The 16,370-nt window shown below is 35.3% G+C and overlaps 1 protein-coding gene across 1 annotated transcript; it reads left to right on the forward strand.

Moving 5' to 3' along the window:
- Positions 1–11,413: 11,413 nt before the first annotated feature.
- Positions 11,414–14,733, forward strand: LOC118058354 (inositol-3-phosphate synthase 1). The gene is made up of 10 exons (XM_035071067.2): positions 11,414–11,744; positions 11,885–11,953; positions 12,130–12,265; positions 12,421–12,668; positions 12,786–13,012; positions 13,119–13,234; positions 13,339–13,515; positions 13,630–13,818; positions 13,917–13,979; positions 14,290–14,733. Exons 1-10 carry the CDS (start codon positions 11,557–11,559, stop codon positions 14,407–14,409), a joined length of 1,533 nt encoding a protein of 510 aa, XP_034926958.1. The 5' UTR covers positions 11,414–11,556; the 3' UTR covers positions 14,410–14,733.
- Positions 14,734–16,370: the final 1,637 nt, after the last annotated feature.

Consider the following 16,370-nt stretch of genomic DNA (forward strand, 5'->3'; position numbering starts at 1 on the left):
ACCATAATTACTATATCACAGATACTCTTAGAACACATCCTTCACCAAAATTGGACCATTCATTTCACGAGCTAATCTCAGAGCTTTTAGACTTAATTGCTATGTTATTTACAGAGAGAGAGAGTTAAAGGTTATGTTTCAGAAAAGCTTAATTTGTCTCGAAGTTTTTCTGGTTTTCAAAACCATAAAGTTCTATTATATTAGATACAAATTTCATTAATTCAATACATAATATCATTTTTATATATAATTTTAATGCAAACTGAATTTCAACAGCTCGTTTAATTGAATGCTTTCGACTTTTTTAGTAACTATTTATTTTTATCTACGTGCCAAAGCTTTTTTCCTCATCCACTCATTTTCCTACATCTTTATCACCAACGCCAACCTCTCAGCTAAATAAATCCTAAGAAATAATATATAGTTGTTTTAATTTTGGGAAAATGTTTTTTAAAAAATTTCTATCAGAATAAAAGCATAAATATAGCCTGAGATTATTTTTGAAGTCATCAATAAGATTTGCGAATAAGCAGAATATACATACGTTGGATTATATAATTAGCATTTTTTAATTAATTATATAACAAAACTAAATTTATCTTTAAATAAAGTAAACAAATCATATCTTAATTGATGTATCCATAAGTCTCCATGAGTGGGATTTGGAGCTAGGTAAAAGTTTGAGAGAGAAAAAAAAAGGGGGTAATAAACTCGGTTAGAGTTTAATTCAACCACAAATATTTATTTCATGCATTTTCTTTCCTGAAAATTCGATATAAATCCTTGTTGATAAGTATGATTTTTAAGATTAATAGATTTTATAGGCGAAATCAAATTGGTCAAAGATTATCGTATGAATGTCCAGTGACATGTACAGGAAGCTGGATGAGGAGAATTACAACTCAATCTCTTTAGCCTCCAAGTCCTCGCAGCCGCTTGGACAATTCAAGGCGATAGTAACATGGCAAATCACGTGTTAGCGACAGAACGGTACACGTGAAAACGTAAACAAGGTGCAATCAAAATTTCCACATAAACGTTCAATCTTTGACGTTGATATGCTTCTCTTTTTAACCCCTTTTTTTATCTTTTCTTTTCCAAGTTGAATCAAAGTCTTAAAAGCGAGCTATCTAGTCTCTTCTTTTATGGAGGGAGCCATCGATGATGGGGAACTATGTTTTATTGTGATGCTTACCAAACTCTTTTATTGCATATCACATGCTTCAATCTCCTGAAAGCTCGCTTGGCTGTCTGCTCTAACAAGGTAAGAAGGTTATGATCATGGACGAAGAACCAGAGCATTCCATACATGTGAACACAAATAAAAACATGTAGCAACTAACTAATTCATTGCAAATAAAATTAAAATTTATTGCTAAAAACATTTAGCAACGAAATCAACAAAAATATTAGATGTAAATTTATCGTTTTTAATTTTTCAACAACAGATTTATCTATTACTTATTTCTCAATAATGAAAATTTTGATATTCACAATCAATAACGGATAATTCGATGCTCACAAATCAGCAACGGAGTTTTTTGTTGCTGGTTTCGTGAATTAGTAGTGAATTTTTCATAACTAATTGATAAATTATTTATAATCAGCAACGGAAAATTGATTTCTAACTATATTATTTTTATTATATTAATTTATTTTTAATGACTAATGTTCAAAATTAGTAGATAGTTTGAAGGGAATTTAAGAACTGGAAGATTGATCCTAAAAGTGAAAGGGCCTTGCTAGATATCAAATATTGATGAAATGGATTTACTTGATGGGCAAGAACAGTCAAATAATAGCGTTGCTCGAATTCTTGAGAGAATATACTCATAGCATAGAGAGAGTGAATCTTGAGTTTATGTTCTACATGACCATAACAAAAAACCATTCTTAAAATAAATGGAGGATAATAGAGTTTTGCCCATCATGTAGGGCCGTCGGAAAATGGAACCACAGAATATAAAATAATTGAGATCAAAATGTGTTTCATGCAACTAAACCTTGACAGGCACTGTATATATCCTATCATTGCCACAAAACATTATCAAAATTCGAATTCACACGGTAGCACTTGCAGTTGTTCCCTATTTCCATGCAAACACAATCTTCCAAACATTTTATGTATAGTGGAAACACTATTCATATGAACAATAAACCACCTCAAGTGTTTTGTTTTTTATTTTTTTATCACTTGACTTTTGTTTTTTCAATTTGAGCCTTTTATATATTAGGATAATTTAGAGTTGCACTTGGTAATTTATTTTGATTGGCTAAGTATAGGGTCCTTGCGGTGTCGGGAAACAAATTTGATGATCTATCTATGCTTGATTTGGCAAAATCAAAGATAATTTTATTGATTTATTCTTAATCGAATCCTTCCATATTATTTTTTGTTGTTTTTTTATCAATTGATTTTTTTTTTCAATTTAATCCTTTTAAATTATGTGGATTTGATGATTTATTTTGGTATGGTCCTTGCAATGTTAAGAAACAAACACAATGCTCAGTTGATGCTTTATTTGACAAAATCAAATTTAGTTTGTTGATTTTTTTTCAATTAATTTGTTTTTTTATCAATTTAATGAGTTATTGGTGAGATTTATAATAGAAAAAGATTCAAATAAAAAGGACAAAAAAAAACACGAAATGTTATTTTAGTTGAAAAGTTTATTTCGTTGATTTTTCAATCCGTAGGTTGGAAAAAGAGAGAGAATCTCGTTGAAAAATGACATGCAAGTGGGAAAATTATTGATTGATCACATTCTAGCAACCATAATAAATGATTTTGGTGTTGATAGTCTATGTTTATTTCATTAATATTTTTTTATCAAATTAAGAACCCATGAGAAAAAAAATATATGTTTTTTGATAAAGTTAAAATTATTTTTTATTAATTAAAAACAAGTTTATTTTTGTAGAATTAAATAAAAAAAAAATATTTGAAGAGTTCCCCATAACTTGAGATCAGATACCTAACATGTATCTTTATCTTAGCTTCACTACTCAATTTTTTTGCTATAATCAATAAAATTATTATTATTTATTGTTATATATAATTTTATTTGTTAAACTTTTTAGTTTACAGTGAAATTTTTCTGTAATGGTAAAAACAACCTTAATAACGCATGTATCATTTTTTACTTTGAGGAAAGCAGAGACAGTAGCTGACGAACACTTTTCCCAGGAAAGTGAAAACAACAAAATCTCTCATGTGATCATTCACGGTCGTCTTCACACAGCCCTTTTACAGCAGGTATACCCTATAGAAAGAAAGGGACATATTACCTGCATGAACCTCAAGAAGGAAGCCGAAGCCTAATGAAATACCTCTCGTCTAAAGGAATGCAATGTGGCCATTTATTTAACCTGCAAGAATGTGGGGTCTCACTAACATGGGTTTTTCTTGGTGCTTTTTGCTGACAGGGCCCCCTCATGCTTACCGTGCTCACATCCACCACAAACCAATTCACTGGTCGTCGGTCAATAAATAATAGAGCTCTCTCTTTTTCTTTTTTTTTAAATTCGAGAAAATCCCACCCCTTCCAAAACACATTTTATAGACAAAGATAAGTGAGTAAAACCTCGGCTATCCCAAGCTCTTACAAAAAATACACGCCCTGACTCGAACTCAAGACCTGCTATACAGATTTCAAACTCTTTACCATCATGCTACGACCCTTAAGAACAATAGATCTCTCTCTCTCTCTATATATATATATATATATATATATAAACAATAGGGCTGCTGTAATATTACTTCTCTTCGTTATATTCTTCTCCATGGGAAGCAATATATATAGTTACACTTCAGAGATAAAATAGGAAAGATACAAAGGATAAGCAGGAAAGTTATTTGTTCCTATTTATATACAACTACGAATCAATTTAGGATTCCTATATGTATACAAATACAAATCAATCTAGGATTTAATACAGCTCATGCGCACAATATATAGTTTATTTTTTTGTTTTAAGCACATTTTAAAACAAAAATATTAGAGAAGTAACACAATTAAATATTTAACAAAGTAACATAGTTTTACTTGTCATTGTTTCAAACAGTAACATAATAACATCTTTTAAAATATATTAAATGAGTAGGAGAGATGATTGGAAAAAAAATTGATAAAAAAAATTATTAGAAATAAACTGAAATTTTAATTACTAATTACGATATCAATAGAAGAATCAAATTATATAAAAAATAATAATCAAAACTTTTTATCTTTTTTTCCTGTGCATTTAATATTTTTTAAAAAAATATAACTATTCTAAATAGCTGTAAAAATATTGTTTCTCAATCTCGGTATATATAAACTTTGTTATTTGACCCTCTGTTTATTTTTTCAAATGTGTTGTCCCTCTAATATTTTTAATTAACTATGCTAATTTAAAACCTTCACATCACTCGCATGGAGCATAGCAATTGATAATAATCTAGACTAACTTGATGCGTGTGATTTGGCCTTTTGTATTTTTGTGCTATTTTTTGGTAAACATATTTTTATTGTATGATGTATAGTTATCAAACCAGGTTAACTAAATGATTTGTATGTAGAACTGATTTTTTAAAATAAACATTAACTTAGTCAAATTAAGATGATTTTATAGATCGATACGTGTCATTTAACCTAACCAAATTCAGTTAAGATGCAACCTCCTTTTTATTTTTTTTAAAACTCTTATCCAAAACAGTGCTGAAAATTAAAGATACTTAATTAGTTTTAATTTTCCTAGAAAAAAACCAAGATGGAGGGGTCTTGTCTTTTGGATATCACATGATCCTAACCTTTTTTATCGTTTACTTCCATAGCCTTCAATTTGATCTTAATGATGTATATGTTTTGGCCTTTTGTGTTCTAATGAATATTTTTATTATGTTGTTTGTTCTAGTAAATATATTTTTACATTTCTGTATTTTATCCATGGTTATTGAGCTGGGCGAGACTTGATGGATAGTCTCAGCAACTTATTAACCTCAAGCCTCTTTCAGGTTAGGTTTTGTTTTTTACAACCAAAGCTTACTTAATCAAATTGAAATTATTCAACGAGTCAATTTATAATTTAATTAATCTGACTAAACCTATGTGAAACTCAACTAGATAAATTTTAAAATTTTTTAAAAAAACATACTGTCTAAAATGATATCATTTCACTTATCATAACCCATTTTTTATTTCATTTCTAATATATTGTTTTAGCATCATTTATAAAGTGGTTATTGGTCTCAAAATATTTCAATTTGGTCTTTGATTAATCCTTAAATGTTGGATTATTTTAATTTTACCCTTAATCAAGTCAATTTCACCCCTTTATGTTCAACAACTTTTACATTATGATCCTTGGAAATTAATTATTTTAATTTTCTTCAAATTGACTCTTAAACTGGATTTCTCTTTTGATTAGCCTCTTATTGAGTCAATTAAACCCCTCCAAGCCTCAATTGAATTCCTAGCTTTTTAATTTTTGCAATTTTACTTCTATCTTTAATTTTCCTCTTTTATCATGCCCTCAATTGATAAAATTGAACTTTCAAACTTTACAACCATGTCCATATTGATTCTTGAACTTCCAACATGTAATAATTTCAAAAAAATTTTGTTGTTTATATATATATATTGTGTATGTGTGTGTGTGTTTGATGACATATTATATCTTTTGTTTTAAGTGGACTTGAGCTGGGTTAACTTGACCGCACAAAGACCCAATGAGTATGAGCGATGCCCTTTGGGTTATTTTAGATGTATTCATTAGAGTATAGTCAAAGCCTAATTTTCATTATCCATATGGGTCCAACGTCTATTTTACAAATAGTTTTTTCGATGAAATCTTTTAGTTTAGGGATTAACATCAATATTTTTTTTGTAAAATCGATGAAATTTCTAATTTTAGTGATTGATATCAATATTTTTATAAAGTTTACAAATTTTCCATTTAGAGACTAACATAAACATTTGTTTTTAAATCAATAAAATCTTATATTTTGGGGACTAACGTTAAATTTTGGCAAAGACAAACATTATCTCTTATTTTAGAGATTAACATCAATAATTTTGTAAAATCAATGAAATCTTCTATTTTAGGAATTAACTTCAGTGTTTTTTTTTTTTAAATTAATGAAATCTCCTTTTAGGTATTAATGTGAATTTAAAAAAAAAAAACCGGATAAAATCTTTTATTTTTAAGAATTAACATCATAGGCATTGCAACGATGGATGAAATATCCCCTACTTTTAGGGATTAACATTAAAATAATCGATGAATCTTCTATTTGTAAAATCTATTTTTTTTTTTTAAAAAAAAAAGATAAAATAAACCAAAAATAAACTTAAAATGTAACTTAAACAATTAATATAATATGCGTACAATAAATTTAAGCAAACCGAGAGTATAATTTAGAGAATTATTGTTTTTCTTCCTCTCTTTTTTCCCCCTCAAACAAACAAATAAATGTAGGGAATGAAATTCCACTTGGAAATAGCGAAAACATTGGTGATATATGTATCTACTATAAAAGTAAAAGAATAAGTCTGCATATCTTCAGCAATAACCTTGTATACTCAGTATATTAGTTTCCTTCTCTGTGTACAATTCTTCTTTCCTATTCTGATTGTAACACTCATTGTAACCACTATATTAAGCATTGTTGCCATACAATTGAAATCATCTTTTCATAAAACCCTACATGGTATCAGAGCCGCCACGCTCCCACGAGCATTCATCACCTATTTTCTGCAATATGTAGATGGCTCTTATTAGGAACCACCCAAACGTTTGCATGATACACTTAATCCTGCTCACATGTTTTGGGTTCGCCAAGATCAGCTATTGCTGCACTCCATCATCGCCTTTGTTTCAGAACCAATCATGCCACTCATTGCTTCTGCAACAACCTCCCATATGGCATGGGAGAAACTGAACACTCTTTATGCAAACCGTTTTGAGATCACGTGTAATGAGCCTCAAGGAACGACTCACTGCTACACCCGTGGCTCAAGTTCTGTAGGTGAATTTCTTAATACTATGTGAAGCATATCTGAAGAACTATCAATCATTGTGAGCCTCCCCAGTGACATTGATTTGGCAGTTCATGTTCTCAATGGTTTTGGTCCTGTATTCAAAGAAATTGTTTTGCAGCCATTCGTGCACGCAACAACCCCATCAGCTTTGAAGATCTTCATAATAAACTTGTTGAATATGAAACTTTCTCAAACGTGAAGAGGTGCACTCTGTCTCTCCTCCAATCACACAGCTCATATCACTCAAAGATCTGGCCAATCTAGCAACTTCACTCCTAGGCACTATCAGAATACTAGAGCCTCTTCAAATAGTCGTGGATATCAATCTTTCTCTAACTCCAATCGTGGCTATCAAGGCACATATCAGCCTCCACGAAAACATCCAGGCCAAGGTTATAAAGGATTCTGTCAACTATGTGATCAACAAGGACATAGTGCCAAACGTTGTCCTCGAGTTTGTCCTATTACCTCCACAACTCCTACTGCCAATTACACCACTACTGCCTCTCCCAAGTCACCAAACTGGCTCCTTGATTCTGCAGCATCCCATCATGTCACTGATGATCTCACCAACCTCTCACTCACCTCGGCTTATGAAGGTTCGAATGTTATTGTTATAGGTGACGACACAGGTTTGCCAATTACTCATGTTGGTCATGCCACTCTCTATACTCCATCCAAAACTTTTGTCTTATCTAATCTTTTGTGTGTTCCTTCCATCAAGAAAAATTTAATTTCAGTTTCCTAATTTTGCAAATCTAATAACACCTCAATTGAATTTTTTCCTGCTCATTTTTTGGTGAAGGATCTTCGTATGGGGGCGACTCTCATTCGAGGCCGGAATAACAATGATGTGTACGTGTGGCCTGAATCTTTATCTCCTCTGACATCATTTCATGCTTTTGTTGGTGTTAAAGCTCCATTGATAGACTGACATATACGACTTGGCCACCCCTCCTCTCATATCCTGCATCATATAATACCTCCTGCACTCTTCCTCTATCTACATCCTCTAGTAATATTATCTGTGATTCCTGTTTTTGTCATAAAAGCCAACAACTTCCTTTTCATGTATCCTCTCTTAAAAGTAGTGGTCCATTAGATTTAATTTACACTAATGTTTGGGGCCTTGCTCCAATTCCTTCTCCCGAAGGTCATCGATTTTATGTCATTTTCGTTGATCATTTTACCAAATATATTTGGTTCTACCCTATTTATCATAAGTCTAATGTTTCTCTCATTTTTCCCAAATTCAAAATCACTATTGAAATTTTTTTAAAAAAATCAATTGTTTCCCTCTACTCCGATAATGGGGGTGAGTACATCAAACTTAAAGACTATTTTACTTCTCACGGCATTAATCATCTCACTACTCCTCCCCACACTCCTCAACATAATGGAACTGATGAACGCCGCCATAGACATATTGTGGATACAGGTCTCACAATGCTCCATTAAGCCTCCCTCCCCTTTTCTTTCTGGCCCCATGCCTTTCAAACTGCTACATTCCTCGTTAATTGTTTACCCACTCCCATTCTTCAACTTAAATCCCCGTTTGAATCCTTTTTTGGAAATTCACCAAATTATCTTAAGCTTCGTGTCTTTGGGTGTTTGTGTTACCCATGGCTAAGACCATATGCCAAACACAAACTTGACCCTCGCTCGTTCCTTGTGTTTTTTCTGGGATATTCTCTCTCAAAGTGCCTACAAGTGTTTTGATCCCACTACTTAATGATTATTTATCTCCCGTCATGTCCGCTTTGTTGAAACTGCATTCCCATTTGCTGCCTCCCCTCTTGCATGTCCACCCTCTCCTTTTCTTCCCACCCGGGCAACATCATTTGATATTCCTTCCCCGCCTCCAGTTCCTCCCTCTTTCTCCACTCCTCCTATCCTCCAGTCGGCCATGCTAGTCTCCTCCCCTGCTGCACTCTCACCTCGTCAACAGCAGGCCACTGTGCACTCATGCCAGCCTTCGCCCCCTTGTGCTGATCTCTCTTCAAACCTTGCACACCAGCCTTTGCCATCACCACCACCATTTCCCACCCTAACACCTCCCTCTATACCACAACACCCCATGATCACCCGTTCCAAAAACCATATCTTTAAACCACGCCAGCTCAACCTCACCACCAAACATCCCTTACCTGTTACTCTTGAACTATTATGTGTGTCTCAAGCCCTTCAACACCCAGAATGGAGAGCTGTCATGTCAGCTGAGTTTACTGCTTTAACTAGTAATGGTACCTGGGAACTGGTCCCTCCTTCTCTGCATCAGAATCTGGTAGGCTGCAAGTGGGTTTTTCGGCTCAAAAGAAAACCAGATGGCTCCATTGACAGGTACAAAGCTCGCCTTGTAGCTAAAGGTTTTCATCAACATCCTGGTCTTGATTACACTGAAACGTTCAGCCCTGCTGTCAAGCCTACTACCATCCACATTGTTCTCTGTCTAGCTCTTCAGTATGGTTGGCCTATTACACAACTTGATGTTAACAACGCCTTCCTCCAAGGCTCTTTTTTTGAAGAAGCGTACATGGCTCAACCCCGGGGTTTCATTGATGACCAGCTGCCACACCATGTTTGTCGTCTCCGCAAGGAAATCTATGGCCTTAAACAAACTCCTAGAGCTTGGTATAATGAGCTGGCCACGTTTCTCATCTCACAGAGCTTTGTTAACTCTAAAGCTGATACATCTCTATTCGTATACAATCATGATGGGATAATTGCTTACTTCTTGGTCTATGTTGATGACCTCCTTATCACTGGCAACAATGGCAGGTTCTTGTCTTCCTTTATTACTGCATTGTCCTCCCGGTTCTCTGTCAAAGATATGGGTTCTCTCCATTACTTCCTTAGGGTTGAAGTGTTGCCTATGTCTACTGGCCTCATTCTATCCCAACACAAATACATCTATGATCTGCTTGTCTGCACCAACATGACTGGTGCAAAAGAGGCAACTACTCCACTTTCAACAACTACCAGCCTTTATATATCTGATGGTTCTGCCTCCATGGATGCTAGTGAATTTCGTAGTGTTGTTGGGTCTCTCCAGTATCTCTCTCTTACTCGTCTAGACATAGCTTTCACAGTGAATAAGCTTTCTCGGTTCATGCATAAACCTACCCAGCTTCATTGGCAAGCAGTTAAGCGTCTGTTACGCTACCTCAAGGGCACAATTCATCATGGTCTCTCCCTTACCCGCAGCACCACAACTACATTATCTGCTTTCTCTTACTCCGATTGGGCAGGCGATCCTGATGATCGCACGTCCACCACTGCCTACATTTTGCTTTTGGGAGGTAATGTTGTCTCTTAGGCTTCTCGTAAACAGCGTTCTGTTGCACGCTTTTCTACAGAAGCTGAATATCGGGCAGTTGCTACTACTGCTGCTGAGTTATCCTGGGTTCAGCAGCTCTTACGTGAACTGCATGCATCTCCTCCTGCTCCACCAACTGCTTACTGTGATAATGTGGGCGCGACTTATCTTTATGCCAATCCTGTCTTCCACTCTCGCATGAAACACATAGCTATTGACTTTCACTTTGTACGTGATCATGTCAACAAAGGTCTCCTTCGGGTCTCTCATGTTTCTACTACATATCAGCTAGCCGATGCTTTAACCAAGCCCCTACCTCACCAACGGTTCACTCTTCTTCGATCCAAGATTGGTGTCTCTGATGGAGGCACCATCTTGCGGGGGCGTATAAGAGTAAAAGAATAAGTCTGCATATCTTCAGCAATAACTCCCAGTATGCTCAGGATATTTGTTTCTTTCTCTATGTACAATTCCTAAGAATATTAGTTTCCTTCTCTGTGTACAATTCTTCTTTCCTATTCTGATTGTAACTCTCATTGTAACCGCTATATTAAGTATTGCTGCAATACAATTGAAATCATCTTTTCATAAAACCCTACATCTACATGGAAGCTGCTAAGGATCTATCTATCCTCATGTGTTGATAAGCACGTCTTCTACACTACCGTTGCTTGGTATAATTAATAATGATACAGGACCTTCCCTGTCTATCACCTCGCTTACCCCGAGAATTTCACGAGTCACCTTCTCATTTTTCTTCGAGGACCTTCCTTTTTTTATCTATTTATTTCGGGACCCACAAAAAAGTAAAAAAGAAACTCTGGCACTCATGGGACGACGCCACGTTGAAGCCCAGCCACCTGTCTCTCTCTCCCGGCACGTGCCACCCTCATACGTGCGGTCTAATCCCTGCCTCTCTTCTCAGTTCTCACATTTTTGCATGGCCTAGCTTCACTCGAGAGTTGAGACCAAGGGGCAAATGAAAACGAAGGTAAGGTGGGGTCCGCCTATGATCACATCCATTAACGTGGAGACACGTGCCTCTCGTTTCTTGTATTTATACACAGCTCAGGGTGGCTCTTCACAGAGCACGCAAGGAAGGAAGGAAGGAAGGGTGGGAAGCTGAGAAAAGAGAGTAGTTGTTTTTGCAGTCTCGGTCTTGGGTTCCATTTTTGATCCCACATTGTTTTGTTTAGCTAGCAAGCAAAGAAAGCAAAAATGTTTATTGAGAAGTTTAAGGTTGAGAGTCCTAACGTTAAGTACACTGAAGATGAGATTCACTCCGTGTACAACTACGATACCACTGAACTTGTTCATGAGAACAAGAACGGTTCTTATCAGTGGACTGTCAAGCCCAAAACTGTCCAATATGAATTCAAGACTGATATTCATGTCCCTAAACTAGGGTTTGCACCCATATTCCATTCCTTTCTATTCTTTTCTTCTTTCTTTTTGTGTTCATCTTCTTTAATTGGAGGCTCGTCCTTTGTGGGTTAATCTTAAAATCTTTAGATGATGTTTTGATTTTTTTCTTTTTTTCTGACAGTGTTATGCTTGTGGGGTGGGGTGGAAACAATGGTTCAACTCTCACTGGTGGTGTTATTGCCAACAGAGAGTGAGTTTCCCTTCTTTCTTTCTTTTATAGTATTTTATTTGTGTTTTGCTTTAAATCAGGGATGTAAAATTGGTTCCTTTTGGTTGGTAAAATTATGTGATTGATGTTTAGTTGGTTTCTTTGCTATTGGAAATTTTTAATTAATTTTATGACGTGAGGTGTTGAATATTTTCCAGAGGAATCTCCTGGGCAACTAAGGACAAGGTGCAACAAGCCAATTACTTTGGCTCACTTACCCAGGCATCAAGTATCAGAGTTGGGTCCTTCAATGGAGAGGAGATTTATGCTCCATTCAAGAGCCTGCTCCCCATGGTATACATGTGTCTAACATTACGTACTGCCTTTAATTACTTCCCATTTTTGTATTATATTTTGAGTTAATTCATAAATTGTTCTCAACTAAGATGTTAATCAACGCTAACTTTTCCAAAAGAATTCTGATGTTGAAATGTTAAAAAACAATACAGGTGAACCCAGATGATATTGTATTTGGGGGATGGGACATAAGTGACATGAACTTAGCAGATGCCATGGCGAGGGCCAAGGTTTTCGACATTGACTTGCAAAAGCAATTGAGGCCCTACATGGAATCCATGGTACCACTCCCTGGAATTTACGACCCTGATTTCATTGCTGCCAATCAAGGCTCACGTGCTAACAATGTTATCAAAGGCACAAAGAAAGAACAAGTCCAGCAAATTATCGAAGACATTAGGTAGCATTTTAATTTTAATTTGCTTTTAACTTTTCCGGTTCTGTAACTGGAAAAAGGTTTTTTGTTCCTCGGATGGACAAGTAATCAATGTGGTCGTGTCTTTTCATAATTAACTAGGGAGTTCAAGGAGAAAAACAAGGTGGACAAGGTGGTTGTGTTGTGGACTGCCAACACAGAGAGGTACAGTAATATTGTTGTAGGGCTGAATGACACCATGGAGAACCTCTTGGCTGCTGTGGAGAAGGATGAATCAGAGATATCCCCATCAACCTTGTATGCTCTGGCTTGCATTTATGAAAATATTCCTTTCATAAATGGAAGCCCTCAGAACACTTTTGTTCCAGGTTTTTAACCTTAAAATCCTACTATTTGTTTCAGAGGTCAAATATTGCTGGTTAATAAGAAGTGCCGAAGTTCATTTTTTTTTTTTTTGGTTTTTGATAACTACAGGACTTGTTGATTTGGCTATTAAGAGGAACAGTTTGATTGGTGGAGATGACTTTAAGAGTGGTCAGACCAAGATGAAATCTGTTCTGGTTGATTTCCTTGTTGGGGCCGGTATTAAGGTATATAACACATTAAGAAAGCGGAATCATGGACATTTTGTCCTAATTGTCTTTTCAATAATTGAGGTGACATTGACGCGGTGTTTGTGATTGTGATGATTCAGCCAACGTCAATAGTGAGTTACAACCATCTGGGAAACAATGATGGCATGAATCTATCAGCACCTCAAACTTTTCGGTCCAAGGAAATCTCCAAGAGCAATGTTGTTGATGACATGGTCTCTAGCAATGGCATCCTCTATGAGCCTGGTGAACATCCTGACCATGTTGTAGTAATCAAGGTGATTGATCTCACTTTTGTTACACTCTCAACTCCTTTTCCAATTCTTACTCTTGAAGTGCTTTATCTTCTTTTTGTTCTTTTTTAATTTCTGTTTTGTATTTCACTTGTATAGTATGTGCCATATGTTGGAGATAGCAAGAGAGCTATGGATGAGTACACCTCGGAGATATTCATGGGTGGGAAAAACACCATAGTGCTGCACAACACCTGTGAAGACTCCCTCTTGGCTGCACCAATCATCCTCGACTTGGTTCTTCTTGCAGAACTTAGCACAAGGATCCAGCTCAAAGGCGAAGCAGAGGTGTGTTTTCTTGCACTGAACTTTTGATCCTCTTTGATTTTGTTAAGCAATCTAATGTACTTCTTTGTGGATTGACCTTGTACCGATTCTATATGCAGGGCAAGTTTCACTCTTTCCACCCAGTTGCTACTATTCTCAGTTACCTCACAAAGGCTCCTCTTGTAAGTTCTACTCTTTTATACCAATGATTGTTCTTTGAAATAAAGGGAAATGGGAACTTGGGGTTAATGTATTTTTACCTGGCCAAAAACCTAGCACTTCATTTATGCTGTTCATGCCAATGTACTCAGTTTGACACGAGTAGTTGAATTACTTTAGTGACAAGATGTAAATCAAATCATAGTAATCTTGACTTGATCCTTAATACTCACTTTGGCTTTGTCAGATTATCTTAATATCATCAGACTTGTTGTCTTCATCACTGAGAGCTTATGACTAACTTGTATTAACTGTCTAATGGGGAAAAAACAGGTTCCACCAGGCACACCAGTGGTGAATGCACTGTCAAAGCAACGTGCAATGCTTGAGAACATACTGAGAGCTTGTGTTGGGTTAGCTCCTGAGAACAACATGATTTTGGAATACAAGTGAGCTAGTAGAAGACAACAGTGGAAGAAGATTGGTCTAGGAACTAAAACAGCCAACCATTTTTCCTTTCTCTTTCACTAATCCTGTGGTTAAGAGATGCTTTTTCCATATATATAAATGTAATAGTTGTGTGATATTAATGGTGTTATGTATGGAGTTTGTTGTTTATTTCTTGTAGCCCGTTTGCTCTGGCTCTCTGATGACCGAGCACCTCTTTCTATTGGAAAAGGAAAATATGCATGTAAATTGTTCGTAAACTGTGTTTATCGCAGCGAAGTCGTGTAGTTATTTCAGTTTATACCATTAAACTATAGTTTTCTTCCCTTCTGAACCCTTCTTCTTCAAATTAAAACTACTAACGAGTATGAACTCATGATTTGTTTAGTTTATAATCATGGTAATTTTGAAATCATTAGTAAATACATAAACTTCCATACCCAGTTTTTTCTCGAATACCCCTAATAATTGATTACTTGATATTGATATTCGCATTGATTGAAGCACAGTGCCAAGGAAAGGGGGAAGAAAATTTCAATGGTCCCCAGCAATCTGTCCTCTCTCCAGTGCCATACATGTGGAGTGCTCATTATTTGAACCATCCATAAGGTCCACAATTTTGTTACATCAATCAATCTATACGAGGAGGACAATTCATTCTTTGTGGGGAAAAAACTGGTCCCGTGGGGCTAATTATCATCACAGGCTGACAAGTTTTGGATTGTGTGATTATTTTAATGTCTCAAGAGAGCAGGTGGGTGGTCTAGACTGTTGGGGATAATGCCGTGGGCCTGTATAAATTTCCTGCACCAGATCATGACTCTTACAGAACAGAGGAACGATTCAACTCTCTCTGTTTCTTTCTCTCTCAATTTCTTGATTCGTTATCCATGGAGTAATGCCTAACAATATCTTTGAAAGAATTGGTCTTACGATATCTTCTTGAAACAGAAGTGATATCTTCCGATCAAGGGAAATGATTCTCCTCGTTGGATACGAGGATTTGGGATAATCTATGCCCAAAGATAGCCGTTTAAATCTATCCAATCTGATTTCTTTAGGTTAATCATAGATATTGATTCCTGTAGCCATCTCTACTCTATAGTCTATACCGGTTTGAGTTGCGATTGAATCTGATATCAATTGATGAATTTTAAAAAAGAAAAAACACATTTTCAAGAACAACAACTACTATATCTTCACACCCTCTTTATAGACATAAGCCACGCGACACTTGTGTAATGTTGTCCCAGATAACAGGAGCTTCGTGTAATCTCATACAGTATCTAACAAGATCATGAACGGGCTCCGGTGCCAGCACTGAACATCATCCAACTCATATAACTGTTACGATATGTCCAATATGTTTTTGAATATCCATCACATTTTATATGGGCTTACAATTCAAAGAGGGCCTAAAGGATAATCGTAATCTTAGCCCTAAGCCTCTCTTTATAACGGCGCAACAACAAACAATTCTCGAGTTTTGAAGAGGAAACTGAGGCTTCTCCCTCAAACCATCTACATAATTTTAGGGTTAGCTTGAAAATCAACCGAGTTTTTATTTATTTTTTCTCTTTAATATTAAGTTATTTTATAATTAAATTCATGATTTTATATATTTTAGTATCTCGAACGACTCAAGTTATTTTTTTATATTTTTTTTCTATTATCAATTATTTTCAGTTTATTTTTTATTTTATTTTTTATTCATGTTATTAAATTAATCATACTTATTAAATCCAATCAAATTAATATTAAAGTCTCATTTCTTGAACCTATACTACTTTTACAATTTTGGAGATCAAATTATATACATGATAGACGAGCTCAAAGACATGGAGCTCTTGGAAATGGGTTGAGACTTGAGAAAAGAGTTGCCAGTGAGATTTTCCATTTCTTAACAAAATATTGTTCGTGATGGAGAAAATAAAAGGATAGTTTTTTACATAGAAAAAAAAATATTT

This window comes from Populus alba, chromosome 11 (assembly GCF_005239225.2).
Source record: "Populus alba chromosome 11, ASM523922v2, whole genome shotgun sequence".
Classification (NCBI taxonomy): Eukaryota; Viridiplantae; Streptophyta; class Magnoliopsida; order Malpighiales; family Salicaceae; genus Populus; species Populus alba.